General features: G+C 37.4%; 2 protein-coding genes across 3 annotated transcripts in view; one reads left to right on the top strand and one right to left on the bottom strand.

The window, feature by feature from the left end:
• Positions 1-5685, top strand: part of LOC125236164 (high-affinity choline transporter 1) — an 88090-nt gene extending 82405 nt beyond the window's left edge. The window contains exon 10 of one of the 2 annotated variants that reach the window (XM_048142888.1): positions 1529-5685. In XM_048142888.1, the coding sequence (XP_047998845.1) occupies positions 1529-1841 (313 nt within the window). In that variant the 3' untranslated portion in view covers positions 1842-5685. Of the gene's footprint in view, positions 1-1525 lie in introns of both variants that reach the window. The other variant, XM_048142879.1, reaches the window with a different exon arrangement.
• A 360-nt stretch (positions 5686-6045) lies between these two features.
• Positions 6046-25502, bottom strand: part of LOC125236179 (pro-resilin) — a 30784-nt gene continuing 11327 nt past the window's right edge. The window contains exons 3-4 of the mRNA XM_048142899.1: positions 9607-9670; positions 6046-8043 (exon numbers count right to left, since the gene is read on the bottom strand). Of these exons, the coding sequence (XP_047998856.1) occupies positions 6833-8043; positions 9607-9670 (1275 nt within the window). The 3' untranslated portion in view covers positions 6046-6832. The remainder of the gene's footprint in view (positions 8044-9606; positions 9671-25502) is intronic.

A 25502-nucleotide genomic window follows, 5' to 3' on the forward strand; every position in this document is an offset into this window, starting at 1 on the left:
GTGAGCTTTTATCTTCTTGCGTCAATTTAAATCTATTTTAAACGCCATGGGTTTTGAAATTTTCGCTATAAGTAGCGCGTATAGCATTTTAGACAAGTTTAGTATAGGTACATTTCATATAAAGTGGGTGATACTACTACTAAGACTACTAGTTTACATTAGTTTTAGTTTACGTTTACATTAGTTTTAGTTTACGTTTAGAAAAGCTTCAAAATAGGTGAACAAAAATAGAAAAATGTGAAATTAATTAATTATAATTTCCGGAGAAAAAGCTACCATCTTAAATGCACCATCATTTAGATTTTTATAACACACAAAGCACTTCAAGACATACAAAAAACACAAGTATATTGCTTATAAATTTCTAATTTTATACCAACAGAGGACAATGTCTGACAAAAGTTTTAACATTCGAGGAAATACATTTTTCCAAGGGATGCCTACTTTTTTTTTTTGATTGAAGGCCCGTAATAATGAAATATTAATGTACCTTTTTATATTTCATGCCAATTGTCAGGCTCTTTATGGGTAAAAAGTATCCTTTATTGATAGTGAAATATTTAATAAAGGGGAATAATAGAAAACCAACGTAAGGTTTTTTCATTTATTTTATGTATGTAGAAAATAAGCCGAGGCCTGTAAATATTAATATATATATATATATATATATATATATATATATATATATATATATATATATATATATATATATATATATATATATTTAATATTAAAATTTAATTTTTTTACTCATCTAGGTTAGGTTTTGTACAATTGTAGTCCATTAGAACGTTTGTATATCACTCGTATCCAGAGCTTACATCCGCCATCAACACTATCAGCTAATCCAAGTACCTCGTACTCAAAGTTAAAAGGGCAACTGAAGCCTTAAACTGCGGTGGTGAAGAATGAAAAGCAACGATAAACGGTTAATTGTTGCTCTAATTGCAAATGATAGGCATAATTATATCACTCACAGTAACAGTCTTCTCACACAATAAAATGTAATCGAACCTTTCAACGATGACAGACGGTTTGGTGCAACCGTCGTGACGACACTGTCGTGACGTGCGTCGCGTGACGCCGTGACGTAAGCGGCGCGTCACGACGGCAGCCGGACCATTATCCATCCGAGATGACAACTTAATAGCTCAATATCAGACGGGGAGATTACACTTTGATGTTTGGATTGCGAAATTATCATTGTTAAATGAGTAATATTTGTGTATAAGTGAAAGATGAGGATCGGTCCCCATGTTTGACATAATGTGCAGTACGTATTTATGTCAAAAAAGGGAACGCATTTGACAAATTTCTTATTTACACGTAGGGCCAGTTTTGGCATAGTTGTTAGAGAAATTCGACCTTTATATGTTATGATAGTCAATATTGGAAGATGGAAACTGTTTTGAAAACATAAGTGCTTCTAAGTCGGAAGAGCAGTTTTAGATTGTCCTACTCGTATGGAAAATTAAACTCGGTGGAAGCCTTCCACGCCCATATTTCAACCTCATCTCCTCCGCAGATTCCTCTTCAACTCCGGCTACCTCAGTCCCGAGTCCGACTACTTCAACTGCGTAGTCAACATCCCCGAGGACATGGGCCGTGTGGACGAGCCGTCCGAAGCCGGCGAGCAGATGTCCGTACTCGGCGGCGTACCGGGCCGGCTGTACGGCGCCGCGTCCACGCTGGTCGGGCCGGACGAGCGCGCCGGACGCATCAACCCGGCCCTGGAACCCGATGACGACCTGGACGACCCCAACGACGGACCCACCCCCCTCTTCGGCTCGAGCTCGGCGCCCCCGCCCGTGCAGCCGCTCGGCAAACAGACAGCTTTCTGAGACGATGCATACTTCTACTAAAGAAGCACGGATGGGATGGTTATATGGGGCTCTGCAACTGAATTATTAATCTTTGAATGGATAGAGTGTGGTTTGATTGTATATCATTTAATTTATTACTTGTTACTTTATTGACGTGTAAAAGCGCTCGTGAATACATATTTAATCGTAAATCGATTTGTGAAGTAACAACAGAAACATAAGCCAGAATTAACATTTTTTTTTCCAGTGTAAGGTCGGACGCCCTTTAAGACAGAACGTGTAGTTAATTATTTATACTGATGACATTATTTTAACTAACCTTATTTTAAATAGAAAAGAAAAGCTATTTGTTAGAAAGAGAAAAATTAAAAATGTAACAGAGGAAAAAGTGTGTTTTAGTAGTACTTTGGAATACAAAGTTGCAGAGTGTCGTAAAGCACCCGATATTGACTGGAACGATGCTCAATCAAGGACGTGTCTTCTTCCGATTCTTTTGTAACCAACGACGTTTTTCACATAGTTGTAAGTGCCAGCACTTAGACCATTTAGATCGGCCTGGCCTACCCTAGGCTGGAAGTTTTCGGAAGTTTATGGCCTGAAAAATTTTAACCGAAGAAGAGTATAGCATATTTCTATGCTGATAGGATTTATTTTGATCGAAGAGAGAAAGCTGAAGATATCAGCCTAGGGACAGGCAGAGCAAGCCCTCCCATGGTAATACGATCGCAGTCTATACAGTATGTTTGTATGTACTTATACTTAAAGCTAGTATCGCGAAATCGCGTGTAATGCAACTCATACATATCAAAATGAACTTTAATTGTTAGAGAGATATTGTATACATTATTTATATTAAAGAAGATTCCTTATTTAAGTCAATTAACGTAGAGATGGGAGCACATATGTGTTGCGTGCTTTAAAGCGAGTGCATTTAGTGGCGGGTATAGGTATTGCAGTGTAACTTGGGGCTGTAGTAGCAAAATAATTTTTGAGTCTGTGTATAAGTAAGTACAAATAAGTAGGTAATTAGATTTTTTTCATAGTTCGTTTTTTTTCGAATAATGGTACCTCAGGAAATCTCGGTTACACTTTGTTAAATCGTCTTCAGCAAAGAGGACATGACGCATCTTTTATTAATGTCGCGAATCGAGATGTAAAAGTTGCTAATATTTTTGAAATTTAATATATTTTGAAACTTTGATGGATGGTAATTATTTTATTGTAGGTACTAAATTTTTAACCTCTAATTACCAAAATTCGATAATGGTATTAAAATACAGTAATTTAGTCAAATATGTAGTGGGTCTATTTGGACTATGTACTTGCAGTGGCCTCAACGTACATTGCGATACATAACCCGCAGTGTAGTGGCGTGGCGCGTGGGCGATGAATTGGTTCGAACAGTATTCATGAAATTGTATCAATTTCAAATACCCACATAGATTATTGTCAACTAAAACGCTGTATAGGCAAATTAACGATGCAATATTATTTTTATTACAAATTGACGCAATATAGATGTTATTGTTTTATAATGTTAGCTTAGTAGAAATTTTATTTGTAAATATTTGTTTTATATCGCTTAGATCTCTATTGCTTCTCACGAAATTAGTGCTAGACTTTATAAATATGTATTAAAAGCATTTATCGAAGCAAAGCTGCAGAATTTTCCAAATGTTTATTTAACTCAGATGCATAATGTAAACTAAACGAAACTTAGGAATAATGAATTTTATTGAAAGGTATATAGTGTAGGCTTTAAGCCTAACTTTAAGTATGTGCAGATATATTTGTTTCAAATCTGCACATTGTATTTGTACGTGTGCACGGTATATAGCGCACTAGGGCCTTGTTTCCACTGACACGGAAAGTTTACAAAAAGTTACCGGTGCTCCCGGAGCTCTCCTAAATATTTCGCAAAAATTTAATCAAAATAGAAATTCTGGAAATGAAAATTTTCTACACAAAATTATGAGAAAATTTTTCGTAGTTTTGTAAACTTTCCGGCTACACATCAGTGCCTGTGCCTGAACACAGGACACGTGTGACCCTGTAGGATACGTTTTAACTATGTGTGTATCGGTGTTCAATATAGGCTTGGTCCCCTCCCCACCGACCAAATGTCCAAATTATTATACTCGTTCACGCTTTGACACTAAAGTCTATCCTATATATCTGTTTTAAATTATTGTTATTACTAAATTATATGCTGTAAAGCTATATCATAGTATAATGGAAGTTTAGGATCTGCGTTGCAATATATCAAAGTATATTTTTAATGTGATATACAAGTCATCTGCCTATATGTAGGTATATATAGAGTTTGCTAAGACTTGGACACGAAACATATCAAATAAATGTGACTTAATGTTAACTTATTGAACATATCTTAACTTTAGAGACGGATACATATCAGTAATTGTAAGTAGACATAGGATCGTTGTTGTTCTTCGGCCGCGCTTTCTAACTACAGTAGTCAATTCTCATTACATTTATACCATAAATGTCAGATATTAAATATTTATTGACATATTTTATTTTGAATTATATCCAGTTAAGAACATTTATTATTGAAGTGCAACATATATATTTAAGTGAGAATATTATACAAGAAAATATTTATACATATTCGAAATAAAATTATTTATTAATTGATTTCGAATGAATACAAAAACAATGAATACAATTTGGCGACATAATGTAACTGAAAGTCGCCTTTCAATTTAGACTTCAATAATGACAAATTGAGTTTAAATACTAGGAAATATTCTGAGAAGCAATAAATAGTTTTACGAACATTGCCTTTCATGTTCTTGAATGGTTCAATCAAGCTGGATAACTAATACTAGCCTTTGGTGGTGATGTAACTTTGTTTTGTGGTCAAAACTCGCTCACTTTTACAAGGTTTGTCTGAATAACAATGAGATGTGAGATATAATGCCCTAGACTACATTATTAAAATTACATCTAATCAAGTAATTATTGACTTGAAATTTACAAAACTCAGTTATTATTGAACGGCATAAAAGTTTAGTGTTATCAAAGTTTAGTATTCTAAATGTTTATAAAAGGGCTTATTATCTAATTTAAAAAAGGCCAAAAATATAATTGATTGGTCAGATCAGGGGGGTTACCATGACGTACTAAAGACGTTCAGTTTAGGTTGAGAGAAAGGGACACAGCTATAGCAGTTACATAGCTCCGTCCCTCTCTCTCAACCTAAACTGAACGGCTTTAGCACGTCATGGTAACCCCCCTGTTATCAGTTTAAAATTTTATTGTTGTGGCCAAATATTGAACAATTGAAGTCACAACGATAAGCAAACAATTTTTTTATTTGTTTATTGTATTTCTAATGATGAATTGACTTGAAATAAGTTGGTTAATAAAATTGCAAGATTTTTAAGTTGTGTATTGTTTTTATAATATTTATTATGATACTTTGCATCACGTTATTTTTCAAGTTTTATTTATTTATTTTATTTTATTTTATTTGTTAGGAAAACTTACAGCTAAAGTTACAATAAGGCGTATAACATAAAAACAATGAGCCAATAACAAGTTTCCACAGATAGAAACTGGGCAAAGTACATGTTTAAGTGAAAAACAATATATAAAAAAATATATCTATATCTTTCTATATAAATATATATATGACTGAATCTACATACATATCATGAAATTGAAGTATATAAATATTTTACTTATGTTAGTTTGGCGCGTTTAGGTTAGGAAGCGATCGGTCCACTGTTAGATTGTAGATATACTATTGACTTATTCCTAGTTCTTGTTGAATATTGAAACTGTGAAATGTGTACCGTTGTGGACTCGCCGTACGGCGCAATAAACATAGTATGTCGAGGTTTTGACTTATTATTACAACTCCTATACATATACATACCTAATACCTAATTACTCAAATTAAAATCACCAGTGCCGGCATTGAAGATTTATGTAGTGTAGCATAATATTGTTGGCATGTGAATGATGGTAAGTAATTAAGTATTTAGTTAAGATATGCTTTCTTTTCCAAATGTATTTATCACTTTGACGCCCAAATATAATAGGGGTGTGTTCATATATTTGTGCGTTATGTACCCTCCGCTCCCATATGCAGGCATGTATCTGACATCTGACGGCTACTAAACTTTAGAAAATGTGTTAGGTATAGATAAGAATAGATGTCCCTAAATTATGCGATTAAGGTGTAAAAAAAAACCAGTTATTTACAAAACTTTATTTTTACAAAATATTTTGTACTTAAACTAAATTTTGTACAATTTCTTATTAAAATTAAATAATTAATACTTTTCGTTGCTACGATACATACACAGTGAGTATAACGAGAAGAGACTCCGACCGACTCGACACGGCCGAGGAAAGGCGACGCCTGAGCCTAAAGTCCGATATCTTGACTAAAATTACTTTATTAAATAGACATTTTCATTTGAGTGGAAGAACTTTGATTTTCGGACTTTAGACTAAGACAATTAAAACCATATAGGTAGCATTTATTCATCCTATAAAACAACGACACCCACACAAATATTAATGCCCTCGTTTTACAAAATTAATATTAGAAGTAGAATAGTACGTATATATTTTGGTCATTCTGCTAGCCATATTTCCAGTATTCGTTTCGGTTTCTGCCTTAATACTTCTATTAGCTATCTATGGTCAAGTTAAGTATTTAATATATTAAAGTATATAATATTAATGTCATAAGATTTTTTCTAAAGCAATCGGCAATCTTGTCGCAACATACAGACAACAAATTATAACAGCTGCCAAACAGTAGAGGTGTTCAAAATTTTATGTTATGTTTGTTTTTTAAGACAATAAGAACATTTTGAACACCTTATCTGCTTTCATCTGCTGACTGTACTTGTATGTACTATATCCCTAGCAAGTTTTTTCAAGTTTGCCGCTACTTTAATTATCAGGTAACACTTGACTGCCTAGCGTCACACACAGCACTGATTGATGCACGATTCGCACATTCGCGCCGCTTAATACGAGTAGCCACCGTTGGAGTCGTAGCTCTGCTGGATGGTGTCAGGTACGCTGGCGGGGCCCGAGGAGTAACCACCTGATCCACCACCGAAGCCACCGGAGCCTCCCGAGCTATAGCCTCCTGAGCTGTGGCCTCCTGATGAACCACCGAATCCACCAGAACCTCCCGAAGAGTAGCCGCTGCCGCTAGAAGAGAAACCGCTTGAGCCGCTGGAGGAGAAACCACCGCTGGAATGTCCACCGGAGAAGCCGCCAGAGCTCGGAGCTCCGTAGCTGCTGGACGGGGTCTGCGCTGGGGCACCGTAGCTTGATGAAGGTGCTGAGGGCGCACCGTAGCTTGAAGAAGGTCCGCTGCTTCCAAAACCGCTGCCGCCTCCGAAGCCGCTGCCGCCGAATCCGCTTCCGCCACTGCTTCCATGGCCGCCGAAGCTACCGCTGCTGCCGCCGAAGCTGCTGCTTCCACTGAAGCCGCCGCTGCTGCCACCGGGAGCGCCGTACGTCGATGACGGGGCCGGAGCACCGTAAGAGCTTGAAGGCGCGCCGTAGGAGCTGGACGGGACTGGGGCGGGCTGGGCCGGGACGCCGTAAGAGCTTGAAGGAGGAGATGGGGCTCCGTAGGAGCTCGACGGGGCAGGAGCGCCGTAGCTGCTGGAAGGTTTAGGTGCGGGAGCTCCATAGCTGCTGGAAGGTCTAGGAGCCGGAGCGTTGAAAGAAGGACCGGTGGGGACGCCGTAGCTGGTCGCTGGAGGCCGCGCGGGCGCGCCGTAGCTTGAAGACGGGGCGGGTGCTCCGTAGCTGCTGGAGGGCTTCGGGGCGGGGGCGCCGTAGCTAGAAGAAGGGGCGGGGGCGCCGTAGCTGTTTGAGGGTTTCGGAGCGGGAGCACCATAGCTGGAAGACGGAGGGGCGCCGTAACTGCTGGACGGCCTCGGGGCCGGGGCGCCGTAGCTAGATGACGGCCGGGGTGCCGGGGCACCATAGCTGCTAGAGGGCCTTGGGGCCGGAGCGCCGTAGCTAGACGATGGTCTAGGTGCGGGGGCTCCATAGGTGCTGGAGGGTCGTGGCGCCGGGGCGCCGTAGCTGGGCGAGGGCGGGGCGCCATAGCTGGAGGAGGGCGGAGGGGCGCCATAGCTGGAGGAGGGCGCGGGGGCTCCGTAGCTACTGGAGGGCCGGCCGCCCGACGGTGGTAGGTACGACGAGCTCAGCGGCGCTAAGTGGAGAGGGATAGGGGCTTTATTTAAAATATTGTAAATTGTTTATATTAACTTAGAGAGTGTTAGAGCCTGCGTTTTGAGTCGGTTGTCCATGATAAATTGTTGCACATTACCTCAATACCCATTCTAGTTGTATTCACTAATCGAATCGGTGTGAGAAAACTTGATAAAGTAAACAACGGGCATGGGTAGCCTGTATACATGTGATCTGTATCATGTATATATGTGATCGATATCGCCTTGTACTGTCGAGTGGTATAATGATGAATTTAAAAAAACCATAACCCTCCTTTTGCGTTGCCGTAGTCGGGTGATTATTGAAGTAACATCTAACATATCAGTTATGTAACTTAAGTACGAATAGGACTGTATTTAAATGTTTGCATAGCATTGTAAGTAGTTTATAATTCGAATTTATTTTGATATTTTCAAACGAAGTTTCCAATGCCTCAGATCGACTTAAAATCCAGTGTACGAGTATTAGCATTAAGATAAACATTGTTTACTAATATAGCATAGAACATGGAATCATACTCGGCATATTAAGATTGACAAATCCTAAAGCTACCTCAAACGTGGAACGCTCTCCTGTTAACAGCTTAAGCACACAAACTTAGTTTATCTTCTCGTTCAGCAAATAATTTGCTCATCTTTGAAGTAATATCGCAAACAGAGAACAGAAGCGCTTTCTTGTGTTCACTTATCCTTGAGTATGTACTTGTGAGATTATAGAAATTGAGTAAGAGATATTACGTAAATTCACTTGACCAACGGTTAGTCCTATTCAAGTTTATAGCGGAAAGCAAACAGCTGTCGTAAATTTAATAGTCAACAGAAAAATTATGTAAGTACGAGTATATTATGGGGAAATAGCTGTTAAAATGTCCCAATAGTTTTTTAACAATTAGTCGTCAGTTGTAGTATTTTGTTGTTGAGAACATCGTAAGCACATCTCGGACACTGGCGATCAAATATATGAAAGAGGCGCGTTCCTAGCGCACTTTCTAAGCTCGGTAGGTGAACACGAACCATGCTTGTATGAGTGAGATATGACAGGTCGACTGTTCGCGTTTTTGAGAGGCGGTAACTGTGAGGTAACCGAGAGGAGGTGGGCGGCACTTTCAGCGGGGAGCGGGAGTGGCCATACTGTACGATAGTACTCTTTATTATACTGTGTCGTAAGTCTGAATTGATGTTTCGAAAGTTGAAAATATCTACAACGTGTTTTAAATAAATAAATATTATAGGACATTCTTACACAGATTGATTGAGGCCCACGGTAAGCTCAAGAAGGCTTGTGTTGTGGGTACTCAGACAACGATATATATAATATATAAATACTTATATATATAGAAAACATCCATGACTCAGGAACAAATATCTGTTTTGTATGTTTTAGGTAAATTAGAATTGATTACAATGGTATTGTATTGAAGACCTACCCCTTGTAGGAACTTTTTGAGATACAGGACAGGCGTGATTGTATGTATGTATGTACTATATGTAGGTATGCGACATCGACTCTTGCGCAGGCTCTTAGTATAGCAAACCGAGGTTACCTTCCCGCTTGTAGTGGGCCCGGCGCGGCTTGGCTGCCACGGCCACCAGCAGCGCTGCGAACACCTGGAAACAAACAAAATGAGCTGTTAGACTTTAAAGAAGCTAACAAAGCATGAAATCACAGTTATACGTGGAAGCGGCAAGAAATATGTAAGTATTTTTAGGCTTCCGTACCGAAATGGTACAAGAGGAACTATGATGCGACTCTCTCCGTCTCTTTGTCTGTCTGTCTTTCAGTCACATTACAAATTTAATTTATAAGTACCTAGGTACATACAACAGATGCAGCACGCATCGGACGTTTAGTACATAATAATTCTTAATACCCATAAATTTAAGATAACGATCAAAAGTCCGCGAAAGTGACCCCAACGTACGCGGTTTACAAAACAGTCCACAGGAACAGATAATAAAGTAAACAAAGTGAAATTGGCGCGTGCGCAGCGTGCAAACGCCAGCGCCGAATCACTATTTCGGTTTTTACGCCGATCTCGCGTATGGAAAGTTTGCATTAACATATTTAAATCGCAGGCTTTGAGAATTTTAAGCGATTATGCAAAATTGCCTGATGGTTAGACAGATTTGAGAGACAGGATTTTTTTAGTTACCAGGTTGAATAATATGAAAGAATTTTGAGTTGGACAGACAAGAAAGTTGATTTCCGGTTGGGAATAGGAAAGTTGATTTCCGGAGTATGTTAATATTGTGTTATTCTCATTATTGTTGTTATTTTGTTTTTGTTTTTAGGCACGTATCAAACAAACATATGGCCCGCCTGGTGGTAAGCAATCATCGTAACCATCAACTCCAGAGGACACATGGCATTGCCGATCTTACCACACTGCACCCTTGTAAAGCATAATTCAGGTCATGATGTTTTATCGTTAGCCAAATAAGACCCTCGTAAAACACCCTCAATGTCCCACATACAGGATAAAGTATCTATTTGAATGAAAGCATTGCCATGGTAATGGTGAAGTACGCACGACCTAGCTTTAATCGCCCATCTGCCGTTCCTCCTGCCGGCAACAGGCGCTTGCGCAACCTGCGCAGAAGCACGTGCGCTGGTTTAATTGGCTTTTACGATGATAGGATACTACTAGTTGTAGAAGGGTATATTGGTCAGAAGGTAAATTGTTACTTTATCCTTATTGCACACATATAAGTACTTAAGTATATTACATCATTACGGTGCAAAAGACCATGGAGCATTTTCTACCAACCTACCAACTGGCAAAGGAGAAATATTGTGGGTGATGTCACTTTAAAAATAACATAAATAATACATTGTAATTATAAACGAGCGTCGCTTCGAAACCAGTGCTTCTAAAAAATGACGTAAAATGCTACAACCTACAATAAAAAAATAGAGGAAGAAAAATTGACCCTTTGCAAACTTTTGTAAGCTAAGAGTAGAGTGGTAAAAATCATAACCTTTTTCTGTCAGATCTCTCGATCTTGTGGTATCTGTGGCTAAAACTCAAACTCGAATAATTTATGTTAAATTTCAAGGTGCTGTAATATTTATAAACTAACTTTGTAACTTTACCGTTGTTTTATTATAATAAGCACTTAGCTAACCTAATTAGACACCTCAATCCCACTTGACCACAACAGGGCGGGCTCCTAGGTCCCGAGTGTTATTATGAAGACCTAGATTATAAGGTCACTGAGTCATCTCATCTTAAGGCTTGACAACTTGTTAAAAAACGAAACTCTTTGTTGCACATTTATAATAGTGGTTCCAAAGAATGGAGTTCCTTGCTGGCGTCTATATTTCCCATATCATCTCATCAAGTAGGTAACCCTGCAACATTCAGATCAAGAGTGAACAGGCACCTTCTGGGCCAACTCGCTCTATCTTAAGCCACTCTTTGGCTAGTCTGTGGCCATGAGTAGGTAGGCAATTTATAATAAAAGAGAAAAAGTTTCATTCACAAAGACACGAGCTATCATTAGTAATGTCATACTACTTATAAGTTAGACCATAAATAGTAAATAGGTACAGTAAACGGCCATAAAGAATGGACATGGGTTTTTTCGTCTTCGTAGAGCGTTGTCTCATTCTTGCTTATGTGATTGTGTGTGTGACGTTAATTGTCTCTTTCCAAAGACCAATGTGCATTCTTTATGCCCGTTTACTGTAAATGATTTGATAAATCTTTGTACCATCGTGTATGATCCGATCTGTAGATTCGTAAGGCACTTTGTTGATGAAACTGAGATGACTTTCGTCATTGCGTGAGTTAAGTAAACGTGTAATGATTATGACCTTGGGTGGCCTTGGGCTGATTTTGTGCACCGTGGAGTAGACTGGAGAAGACAAAGGGACCCGTGGCAGATCTTATCGGTGGCCTTTGTTGTAATAAGTGCACTTAACTTGCCGAAAACGTTTGACGGACTATTATAGTTTTCGTGGCAGTGCTTACCGAGATAATTTGGGACAGAAATGGAGACTTTATTTACGTAATGAATCAGTCTAGTTTTTGATTTACTAGTTTGTAATTTCGGAAAGTTTATAAAAAAATGAAAAGTACCTATTCTAGGAAATTTTACATAAGTTTTTGGAAATAGAGATTTCGATTCATGTACACATACAAAAATATCAAAAGTTTCCAAATTTTTCGAGGTGTAATTAGGCAATTATGGAAAATTTCCGCTGAAACATTAGTACTTAGAGGTAAAGAAAAACTGATGAATATTTGGGACTAAACGTTTGTGTGCAAATAAAATATTTTCTTTCTAGATGAAATACCTATTTGATTTAAGCTTCGTAAACGTGTCAAAACATTCTAAACCAGTCACACAGTAAAATCATCAAAATACATCTTAATCACATAACCAACCATAATAACCAACCTCCGAAGCGTCAGAGGTCTACACTCTACAGCCGTAAATACTTTAACACCTCACGCACCTAATCGCCCCATTGTCTCAATGTTTGTCTAGTCTAGTCTAGTCTAGTCTAGTACTCGGCTAAGCACTAGAGGGAAGGGGACGGCCGTTTCTCCATACAAATACAGTGCCCATTTTCCTCTCATTGGTGAAAATATTTGTAGGTAATGTCGATCGATGTACAATATCTGGGGGCACGGCAGTGCCCCCGCCAAGTCGAGCAAAAAGAGGCACGGCCGTACCATCCTTTTCTCGAAGCATTTCAGACCATTTTCAACCCCCTGTTACTCCGTTCTGGATAAAACTAGAAGCCTCAATTTTCAGCACCCAAGTAGTCATTGTATAAACACGTTATATTCCAAATTTCATTAAATTGGAACCAATAGTTTAGGAATAATTACTAGCCAAAGTTTCTTAGTTTTGTCACTCACTGGCTGACTGACACACGATCATCAATGATAATAAGACACTTCTAGTACACTTGGAAGCTTCAAATTTAGAATACAGTAAGTGTTTAGTGTATAGATCACACAAAAATTAAGAAATGTTGCAATTTCATTACAGGTTTTTAGATACATCAACTGCATAAATAACTTTGTAATCTCATATCAATATATGGGATTACCAAGTTATATTTGCAGTTGATTTGCAGTGAATACCTAAATCAGTGTACCTGTCTATGTAAAATAATAAATTTATACTGATGCCCGGAGTGGTGATGGGTTAAAAATCTCACAACCCCATTGCCTCACATGGAAGTCGTAGAAGTCAACTATGGGATATGGATTCCATTGTGGTGTGTGCGAATAGGCTGACAACCCTTTAATAATTTGCCAACGGTGGCACTGAAAAGTGTAGTTTCATGTGCTCTGCCTACCCTGTTTGGGAATACATATCTTTGTAAACGAAATTTTCAAACAATCAGTTTTCCTACATCACCAACCGCATAACTAACTTTGTAATCCTATATCAATATATAGGATTGCAAGGTTGCATGTGCAGTAATTACAGAGAATAAATCAGTGTGTTGTAAAAAATACAATTAAATAATACGTACCTAAATATTATGTTCAAATGTGAAAAAAACTTGTATGTTTCAAGGTACAGTCGAGATCATAAATATGTGTACATTTTTTCAACTAATTTGCAATGGGTTAAGGTGAAAGAATGTGTAGCTGATTAAGCGTAGAGCAAGTAGAGCGACCGCTCTAGGCGCCAAATGGTAAGGGGGCCGCCAAAATCGTATAGCTACATGTGAAAAAAAATTAAATAAAAAGTATTACAACTAGGGAACAAATCAAATTATTTTATTGAATATTTTTTGATTTGTTCTTTTTTCAAGTAGTCACACTACTATATATAAATTATAAATTTAAATAGATATCATACACGAAAGAAAAAACGACAAGGCCCACTGGTGGCCGAGCCGGGAATCGAACCCGGGTCTTCAGCTTACGCGGCTAACGTCTTCACCACTAGACCACCCGCCCGAAACTAAGAAACTAAGAAACTTTGGGCGGGCGGGTGGTCTAGTGGTGAAGACGTTAGCCGCGTAAGCTGAAGACCCGGGTTCGATTCCCGGCTCGGCCACCAGTGGGCCTTGTCGTTTTTTCTTTCGTGTATGATATCTATTTAAATTTATAAAAAGTATTACTTAGATTGCGTGGGCGCGCACAAATTCCAAAATATCGAGAGGTGTCAGGAATTAATTCAGATATTGAAGTGATTGTGGAACGATGTAACAAAATGTCGCAGTGTACAATATTCATAAGGCGCTTGCTGCTGCTAAGGTGCCATGAAAGGAGGATTTTAGTCATTGACAAACCTTTGAAAGACAATACCTATTCTATTGAAATTGTATCAATTATGTGGTGTTGCCTTATATCAAATAAAGTTACGTAGTTACAAAGTTACGTCGTAATCCAAATAGTTAAAATACAGTCCGAAGCGGAGTTCTCTATAAAGCTAAAGCCGCCAAAGACGCAAAACGTCTCAGAGAGTCAAAGCAGCGTAAGCGTGATGGTGAGCACACTAGGGAACCGAAGGGACCTACTGAAGAAAACACCGAAATGGGCATGCTGGCAGAGTTACTGGACCTATAAGTATATTTGGCCTATGAAAGACAAGGGCTTTTATATAATCTCCCCCTTTTTCTCCACTAGCGGGTTGAGTCTTGATAAATTGAGTCAATAATAGGAAAAAAATTCGCGTTCGCTTCGCTCGCGTTTACTGGTTCCGCCAAATGTCTTTTATTTGTTGGACATAAAGAAATAAGTGCAAATGGTAGACAGAATGCATTTTTTACTTACATACTTAGTCAAAATTTCGCGTTTGCTACGCTCACGTTCTTATTTAAAGTCGGGTTTCTGACTCTGTTATGTCGTAGGTGCATGAACACGATATCCTCTATCAGCCCCAGAGCCATATACCTATTAGGGCGTGTATGAGGAGGTTCAAATGTACAATGTATATTATGCTTATAAATAGGAAAGAAGGAAAAAAGTTGGACTATCTACAGAGTCTACAAAAAGAAATGAGATCCCATCAAAAACAAAACATGTAAAAACACCAAGTCTTCGCAACTCAGTTCTTCTGGCGTAAAAAGAGTTGAGATCCCTGTAATACCAAGTCGGTTAATTTATTCAGTCCCTACTTAAAGGACCTTCTGCCACAAGTTATTACGTAGTTTACCTATAGCTAACCTAATAACATTTTACTCATAGCGATCATATCAATATGAAAAATATTTCATGTTTTAAAGAAAATGGACTGACTTGGCAATCGCATGAAACAATTTTGTCATCAGTGTAAGTAATTATGATAACTTGTGAGATGCATTATATTTTCATGCGATTGCCAAGTCAGTCCATTTTCTTTAAAACATGAAATATTTTTCATATTGATATGATCGCTATGAGTAAAATGTTATTAGGTTAGCTATAGGTAAACTACGTAATAACTTGTGGCAGAAGGTCCTTTAAGTAGGGACTGAATAAATTAACCGACTTGGTATTACAGGGATCTCAACTCTTTTTACGCCAGAAGAACTGAGTTGCGAAGACTTGGTGTTTTTACAAGTTTTGTTTTTGATGGGATGTACATTAACCATAGCTCCTACGAGTCCTACGGTCAACCTTTTTGATTTTTTTAAATTATTACGATTGCATTTGAAATGTTGTATGAAATGAGTTTTCGCTCCTAAAACATTAATTTAAACTTACTCGTATTAAATAAAATATTACCTTATTAAAAAGAAAAAAAGAAAACGTAGGGCGTAGCTATGATTAAAATACATGAACATCACACTGTGTTAAATATTTCCAGTAATGTCTAAATAATGACTACATTTGTCTGAAAAGCTGACTCGTCCACTTACTTAATGATCCCACAAAAACGCGCAGACGCAGATAAAGTCGCGTGTTGCGCAGTGCGAGACAATACCGCCCATTAAAACATGCAAATTTATTTAAATTCACATTCCCAGCTCTTGCAGGTCACGGAGGACGCGCCGGGACAAAAGTGAGGTTTCGCAAAAGGGACTCACCGGCACAGTTAGAGGTACCTACGAACTTTAGATATAAAACAGTACTACTACTGCCTACAGTAAGTCCAATCACGAGCTATTGATCGTGATTGAACCGGAAATATGTCCCAAATGTCCACAGACATGATAATGGAATGGGAAAAAGTTTGGGATACTCGTTTCTTTTATTTATAGGAACCAAGAACGATTCAATACTGGACTGACAAAGTCCATACAAAAAAGCGTACCCCTGAAATGTATGGGCCTTTTAGGCTTAAAACTAGATGGCGCTGTTCGCAGCCTGAAAGTGGCCAAAATCATATTTTCCCCAAATATTTTTGCTGGTTTTTGTTTTTTTTTAGAAGACCAAATGACATATTTCTTTATTTTAAAATCATGATATCACGCCAATACATATTTTGAAAAAAAAAATGTAGGCATCATCAGTATAGTTATGATAGTATTTAATAGGTGGCGCTAAAAAATCGAGGTACGATTCTTAGTATGAAGTATGTAAATCCTATATAAATAATCCTTGATAGGAACGAAACAGCTAGTAAAGAATGCTGAATAAAACATCACAGTTCTAAAACAAGAGAAGATAGTTTAGACAACCGAGTCCAAAGATAGTTTAGACTCTGATAAAATATAAAAATCTTTTTATAGGTACTCTTCTGAGAACAACACAATTTTAATAACTTTAAATATTTTAGGATTATTGTGAACTCGACTGTACAATTTTAAATAAAATGTCACAGTGACAGTTTGTACAAATATTTGGGCCAATGCCAAAAGGATGAGCTGCTTGGGTTTGCCAATGTTTGTTCTAATGACCCGGCGCTACTGAATGCCAATGGCTAGTAAGTGGAGGCACAGTGACAACGCAAGTGTACTATTGAAAAGTGTGAGTCAAGTCTAGGTCATTTGTTGGATGATGTTGCGGATAATACCGGACCAAAGTTGTGACAATAGATACAACACATTTGAATTAGGATAACTTGTGAATTCTGATGTTGGAGACGGTTCTAACTATAGGTACTTTGTTAATTATTTTGACGGATAAGGATTTAGTTGTACGAGAAATTAATTTGGATTTTTACATACTTTAACTTCTAACAACAATTCATAGTTTATGTTATAAGTTCCTACCTATATATTATTGTATGTCGTAACATACTTAATTTAATTTAATTTAATTTATTTATTACATCTAGTAATGTAGAAATTGCAGAACATTCCCAAAAAGCGGAAACATTCTTGAGAATGTTCGCAGAATATTCCCGCAACATGCAATTTATTATTTAAACAAGAGAATATACTTGAAATAATGTTTAAATGGGCATAATATAAAACTATATGTTATTATAGGTATAATATTGTCTATTACAGTTAGCTATTTTGTTGATAAGTGATAAGTTACCTAAATTCTCACTATAAGTTGCTTAAATTCTCACTATACTTCAGGGAACATTTCGACTTTCAGACTTCACAGTTTTAGTCCTGACTTTTTTAAATTAGGTACCGAACTATTATTTCTTGATGCCTGTTTTTGGTAATACACCGGTCAAATCTTACATGAAAATCGGCTAAAAAAACAAAGTGTGATGTAAAGCTGGATTTTTGGTATGTTATTTGGAGTCCTTGGGGGAATGTAAGACTATATTTTGCAAGCAAAAAAAAAGTGTGCTAACTTCGTAATTTAAAAAAAAAGTAAAAAAATCGGACTTTTTTTGGTTTTTATTTTTTTATTAAAAAACTATGCGTTTTTGGTCAAAAGTTGCTGTGTAATGTTGAAAGCGCATTAAATTTCAAACAGTTTGACATCTTTTTTTATCAATGTCCGTCAAATAGTTTTCGAGATATGAAGCGTCAAAAAAGGTTAATTTTTGACGCATTTATAAAATGTAGCGTTTTGCCAATGTTTTTAGACAAATATCTGCAAAATACTTCATGATATGATATATATTGCAATATAACATTGTATAAAAAGTATTTTGCTTTAGTTTTAGTGCAAATAAAGGTCAGTAAGACGAATAATTACTTTGGTAAACAAAAAAAAAATCTATAAATAGAGAAGCTAAGAGTCTGGTAGATTGGTTAAGGTAAAATAGTTGACGCTAAAAGTTTTAGGTTGAAAGTGCTATCTATTCGATCTTACTTTCTTTGATATCCGTTTATCTGAAAAAATTGTCTAAGCTAACTTTGCATCGATTTGACTATTACTAATGAAGAAATAAAATACAGTAAAATTTGGAATTTTAGTAAATTAGAAAAATAAAACAGAATTAGTTACATTTTCCTGGTTCTGCATCTTGATGGCACAACTCCTGTAGTGATAGAAAGTCCAATTGAGTTGTATTTGACCACCAATTGCTGTGGAATAAACTACGGGAACGAAAAGCGCCCACGCCAATTATTAAGATACTGGAGAAGTGGTATTCCTAGCAGAAGAACGTAGTAAGATGGAAGTCAACTCTGTCCACAGCCAGCGGGCTATACTGTGGCGTGAGACAAGGAGGCAGTATGTCTCCGGCTCTCTTCAGCGTGTACATGGATGGGCTGTCGCAGACTTTGACCAGTACCGAGGTTGGCTGCTCCATCAATGGGCAAATGATAAATCACATCGCATATGCAGACGATATGGTCCTACTAGCACCATCTGTGGGAGCTATGCGTAAGTTACTTGCAGAATGCGAGAGATATGCCAGCCAGCATAACATGAGATACAATCCGGACAAGTCTGAATTTATGCTCATGGAGGCAGCACATATGCCCACACATGTACCACCTCTTTTGCTTGATGGATTCAATTGCGGAGAGTACACGAAGTCAAATATCTTGGCCACATCTTGTTCTCCAGTTTAAAAGACCAGGAGGACATAGAAAGGCAGAGGCGAGCCACCGCAGTAAGGGCAAACATGTTGGCTAGAAGATTCGCCAAATGTAGTGACAGCGTAAAAAGACAGCTGTTCCTCAGTTTTTGTACAAGCGTGTATACTGTCGAGTTATGGTCCGACTACACCTGCGTGGCGGTGAGAGACCTGCGCGTGCAATACAACACATACTATGTACTGATATTTCGTTAAACGGAGAATACTATGATTCGGGCACGTCCACGACAACGCTCGTGAGATTGCATCGATGTTATTGACCCTCAGTGATATGCTTTAAAAACCAGTCCGTACAAGAACAATTTCGGAACAATCTGATTCAATTAATGAGGGTTTTCTACTCGTAAATATTTTTTTCCGCCAAGCGGCGAGCCTGAGGTCTTTCTGACCGTAAACTTAACTTACTAAATAAATGTTGATTTGATATACGCAAATATGTGTCTGAGTAATACTTGAACAGCCCCCAAATAATAATAATTCGTTCTCCGCTACGCCTCCTGTAAATATATGTAAACTATCCCATTTGGCCATTACCATCCACCGATTATTTCTGATCCAGTTATACTAGAGTCTAGTAACTAGACTTATGATATAATCCTATTTTTTTAAATAACTGGCACTCTTTTGGTCTTATTGAAATTTTCTACATTTTTTTTTACAATTTATGTAATAGCCTGAGTTGTTTTGCTGATATCTGTCTCAAAATATTAGCAAAACGAATATTTTCATAGAAAGGGGAAAAATGCTCTTTTTTTGACGCTTCATATCTCAAAAAATATTTGACGGACATTGATAAAAAAGATGTCAAACTGTTTGGAATTTAATGCGATTTCAACATTACAAAGCAACTTTTGACCAAAAATGCATAGTTTTTTAATAAAACGGCAAAAACCAAAAAAAGTCTGATTTTTTAACTTTTTTTTTTAAATTACGAAGTTAGCACACCATTTTTTTGCTTGCAAAATATAGTCCTACATTCCCCCAAGGACCCCAAATAACATACCAAAAATGCAGCTTTACATCACACTTTGTTTTTTTATTTCTCTTTTTGACCAGTGTATAATGCCAATATATGTCAATGTATATACAAAAAAACAAACAAAAAAAAACAAAAAGATCGCTGTCAGGATCGAACCTGCAGCATTTACATCACACTTTGTTACTAAGTTTTTATTTCGTTCTCGAGAACATTCTTTTGACCATGAAGAATGTACACAAACACTTTTAAAAGTAAAAATCACAGAGACAAATATAATAATAAGAATGACATGAACACAAAATGAAATAAAATAAACACAAAATAAATATTACATTATTAAATATACACATGTAGACTGCTCCAGTGTCTAGCTATCGGGGAGTCTAGACTGCCAGCAATTACACTCAGAATGCCGTTGTTACTCCCACGCACTCGCTGCATGATGGAGGCGACACGCTTCCGAATAATGGCATGGAAGCCATCTACTCGCACTCCCGCAAACATGCCTGAAGCGCTGCAGTGCCTGGGCAGTCCCAACAACATCCTGAGCGTATTGTTATATTGCACCCTGAGGGCACTGACTGAACGCTGAGTATAGTTCACCCACAGGCAGCACGAATAAAATGATTGGCAGTATGCTTTAAATAAAGTAATCTTTACTTAAGTACACACTCTATTTGTATTCACAAATAGACACAAATAAGAGATAGTGTTAAAGATACATTCTCACTTATTATATAACGAAAGATTGATATGATAATAATATGATCGTCTATGAATAAGTTTCATCTATTGTGTCGTTTTGACTCACAGAAAGTAATTGAATAGATGTTTCACGGCTGATTTGCTCAGTTACCGACTCATAGCGCTCATAATAGACTAACAATGTTGACTTCTAATTATCGTGAGACACTAATTTATTAATTCGCTTCTCGCAATATTAACTTGTACTGTAGTAATTGGAACCTTAGAACTTAGGTACTAGTAAGGTCTGAAATGTTTATTAGTTTGAATGTTTATTATTGTAGGTATATGAAATGTTTTGTTTAAAGGATTATCGCGGCTCGTGAAAGTTATGTCTGTGAGATAATTTATATTGTGTGGATTTGTTTGCTTTGAAGATTATCTTCGCATTATTGTTCCCATTAATGATTTTGATAGAGATATAATTAATGAGCTGAGAAGAAGTCAGATAAATTATGAGTTTATATGTAGGGGTTTCATGTATCATGCAATTTTCTGAATAGATGACATGTTTTAGCAATTTAACAATGTTAGAACTATGTCATATAAGTAAGTGTTTATTATAATATTGTTTGTTATGCCTATTACAATAAACAACATTGCAGTTTTAATTGGACATTTAATACGTGTTACTTAATAAATGAAGTACCTAACATGTATTTTGTTGATAGCCTTTCAACAACTTATCTAGAGCGTTTTTAGGGTTCCGTAGCCAAAATGGCAAAAACGGAACCCTTATAGTTTCGTCATGTCCGTCTGTCCGTCTGTCCGTCTGTCCGTCTGTCCGTCTGTCACAGCCGATTTACTCGGAAACTATAAGTACTACAGTGATGAAATTTGATGGGAATATGTGTTGTATGAACCGCTACAAAATTATGACACTAAATAGTAAAAAAAAGAATTGGGGGTGGGGCCCCCATACATGTAACTGAGGGATGAAAATTTTTTTTTTCGATGTACATACCCGTGTGGGGTATCAATGGAAATGTCTTTTAAAATGATATAAAGTTTTCTAAAAAACATTTTTCTTAAAGTGAACGGTTTTTGAGATATCAGCTCTCAAAGTCGTAAAAAGTATGTCCCCCCCCCTCTATTTTTATAACTACGGGGTATAAAATTCTAAAAAAAATAGAGGTGATGCATGCTAATTAACTCTTTCAACGATTTTTGGTTTGATCAAAGTATCTCTTATAGTTTTTGAGATAGGTTGATTTAACTGTAATTTTGGCAGGTGTATAAATTGACATAATAAGTTTATTATATTTGCTGCTACGGAACCCTTTGTGCGCGAGCCCGACTCGCACTTGGCCGGTTTTTACATTATCCGACCGAGATCTGTCTTCAATATCCGATTGGATAATGTGAAAACACTCTAGTACCAAAATAATTTAGCATTGTCGGATTCGACATCTTTCTATCGTGTTTACTTCTATCACATGTAATTATGCTAAGCCAGTAAAGTCTGTTACGGATGCCTCATAGAATAAACATTAGTGCATATAATAGTAGCCTGGTTATAAAACGCGGTTTTCAGCGTGACGCAACTTCCTACTTCGGCTGCGGTCGGCTGTCTCGGAGGGATAAACTTCACAACTCATCGACATTGTGACGTTTATGTATGAGAGGTGCATGTGAGAGCCTTGTCATGTACGTCGTCTGTCGACAGGTTATTGATCCAAGTGTCGAAAATCACTGAATTTTTATATCACTATGCACATAAAAAAACAACTCAGCGTATTAGCTAGTAACTAAATTTGAACTGTATTCAATGAATAATTCATCATCATCATCATTTCAGCCATTAATCGCCCACTGCTGAGCATAGGCCTCCCTTCGTGTACGCCACTTATCCCGGTCCTGGGCTAATCTCATCCAGAAGTGCCCCTCAGTTTTTCGAATCTCGTCCACCCAACGAGCCAACGGATGCCAGGCGCTTCTTACAATGAGTAATTAGTATTACAAATAGTTAAAATCTAAAACATTTCAACGTCGTAATGAAAAAATGTACCTATGTAAATAACCATATTTTATTAGGATATTCAGGATAAGTTAGGAAAACATAGCGCTAAAGCTAAATAAGCGCTGCTTCACTTTCTTTCTTCATAATTATTTTCATTACCTTTATAGTATTGGAGTAATACTGGCTTTTGCCCGCGGCTTCGCTTGCATTAGAAAGAGACAAAAAGTAGCCTATGTCACTCTCCATCCCTTCAACTACCTCCACTTAAAAAATCACGACAATTCGTCGCTCCGTTTTGCCATGAAGGACGGATAAACAAACAGACACACACACTTTCCCATTTATAATATTAAGTATAGTATAGATAGTTTTGATGTAGGTACATATAGATAAGTAAACACTAACCCCCTTAATCATAAAAGTTCTCTAAAGTTATCAAGTCGATAAAGTTTGTTTGTTCCTTTCCGACGTATTGGTGTGATAGAAAGGGACAAGCGAACTTTATCGGTTTGATATCTTTAGAGAACGTTTGTGAATAAGGGGGTAACTAAATGCTAAAACCGAGGGTAGAGGTACCAAGAAAAAAAAAACTGTTAAGTCTATCCAAACAAATATAGCGATTTTACTCTTATTGTGTACTATACATATTCATTATTCACGGCGCCCATTATTCATGCATATAATAAAACAGTAAAATTGACACATTGCGCAAGAGATGACAATCTAGACTAAAAGCTAGACGCGTCTCACGGGAACCCGTTGTCATGGGAACCGTCTGCGTCTGCGCAACCATCCGGTATTGTTCGCGCAGGCTTGACCATCGCGCGCATCAGCATAGCCAAGTGACAGTCGCTTACGCTTCGTAGCAAACGAAAGCAATCAGACCAGGCCAGGGTGCGTATAGCCAAATGCTTACGGTAATGACGTTATCGTAGCTAGCTACCGCTCTCCCGTATTGGCGCGACAGAGCCAGACTGCGTTCCGATCGGCGTCTAGCGTCTACGATTGTCATTTTTTCGGCAGTGATGACTTTAGGTACTATGTGTCGTAGTATAGCGATGTCAATACTTTATGGATCGGATCCAATGTCAAACGTTACATTTTTGTAGAAGAAACGTTTCTGACACTGAGATGTCCAATTCATATCATGTAGAAATCCAATTTTGACGTTTTTAAATTAGAATGGGGCACTGGTCTAGTTGAGTGGTAGAGAGGAGAATCGGTAATTCTTTAAATCGGTATACGAAAAATATCCATAAGTATGGCAAGAATATTAGAAGTGTTCATGGGTGAAGGAGTAGTTATGAAGATGTATTATTGAGTACAAGAAAATCGCCGAGCGACATCTTTGCTAACCGCCTGAGATCAACGGCAGACCTAATAGTTCCCAGGCCACAAAAAAGGATCTGATTAAAAAAAGATATGCTCGTGAATTCAAAGTTAATTTAAATAATATGAATGATTCCACGTGAGAACAAAAGTACAATACTATCAAAACGAAAAGACGTTTACGATGTAACTGCGCATTGACAATGCCTTTTTAATTTGTCTAACATGTAATTATTCAAACTTCGCAAGCTCATGCTGAGGCATTTTATAATTATGATTACTGTTTGGAAACACAACTTGGTGGAACAATTCATACTCTTGTGAAACATGGCTATTCTACCGTTATCGACATCTAATTATACATTATACAAATGGTTACTATGTTGCTCTTCCGTCTTAGAAATTGATAACTACGATACGACGAAACAGGAACTTTTGGCTACAGTAGTTACTCGTCTATGAGCTTTGATGTTGTGAGTAAAAATATTGTACATTAATATTCAACAGGCAACGATTAGCCATTGGACTAAGCGCCGAAGAGTGTTCTTTTGACCTAACAACTCTAATTAATGGAATGGAATGTAAAGTAAAAGTAAAAGTATAAATATAAAAGTCATAAATCTATAAAAATTAGACACGAGGCAGAAGAAACATGGCAGGTTATGAAATATTGGATTGAATAGGCTCCAAAATATATAAATCTTAAAATACTCTTGAGTAATAACTTTGTGATTATAGTAATTCATAAACTGTAATGGTATGTGTATTTGGTGCCTGTGTGGTGACGGGTTAAGAATTTCACCACCACCTTTCTTCCCGAGGGTGTCGTAGAAGGCGACTATGGGATATGGGTTAAATTGGGTTAAATTGTGGCGTAGGCGAGAGGCTGGCAACCTGTCACTGCAATGTCACAGTTTCGTTTTCTTTCAACCCCTTATTTGCCAAGAGTGGCACTGAAGCTTTAGTAGTTTCATGTGTTCTGCCTACCCCTTTATGGGATATTTATTTATGGGATACATGTATGTATGTAATGATATCCTCGGAAGTCAGCAGCGAACTGGTTCTATGCGACGCCATGACACTTTCCATTTACAAAATGGCGTATTTTCCCGTCATTTTCACTCCGGCCACATTAAAGCGGACAAAGCTTAAGCCACATCAAACATCCACACATTATTATTGTGTGAAGGGTCTTCTCGCAATTGAATTTGTTATGTCATTGTAATATAATAGACTAAAAGATTGTACTTACTCGCTATTAAGAGAAAAGATCTCATAATCTTTTAATGAATCTCGGCTTTGTGTGCTAAATTATTTTTTAAATGTGCTATTGCACGCAGGCGGAGCGTGAGTTATAGAAAAATCGTTCTCCCAAGGGAATAATGAAATTTCTTGTACCGTACTTAACTTTTTTACATCTACTTACATATTTTTTACATTGCGAGTGTGATGAAAAACATTGTGTGTAACTCGGGGAGTATGAATATTACTAACTCGAGTCTTTAAATCGCTCCGGCAAGCCGTCGCGATTTAACTGTTGCACAATGTACTATTCGTTACCTACTTGGGGTTTG

The sequence above is a fragment of the Leguminivora glycinivorella genome, chromosome 2, assembly GCF_023078275.1.
Source record: "Leguminivora glycinivorella isolate SPB_JAAS2020 chromosome 2, LegGlyc_1.1, whole genome shotgun sequence".
NCBI lineage: Eukaryota > Metazoa > Arthropoda > Insecta > Lepidoptera > Tortricidae > Leguminivora > Leguminivora glycinivorella.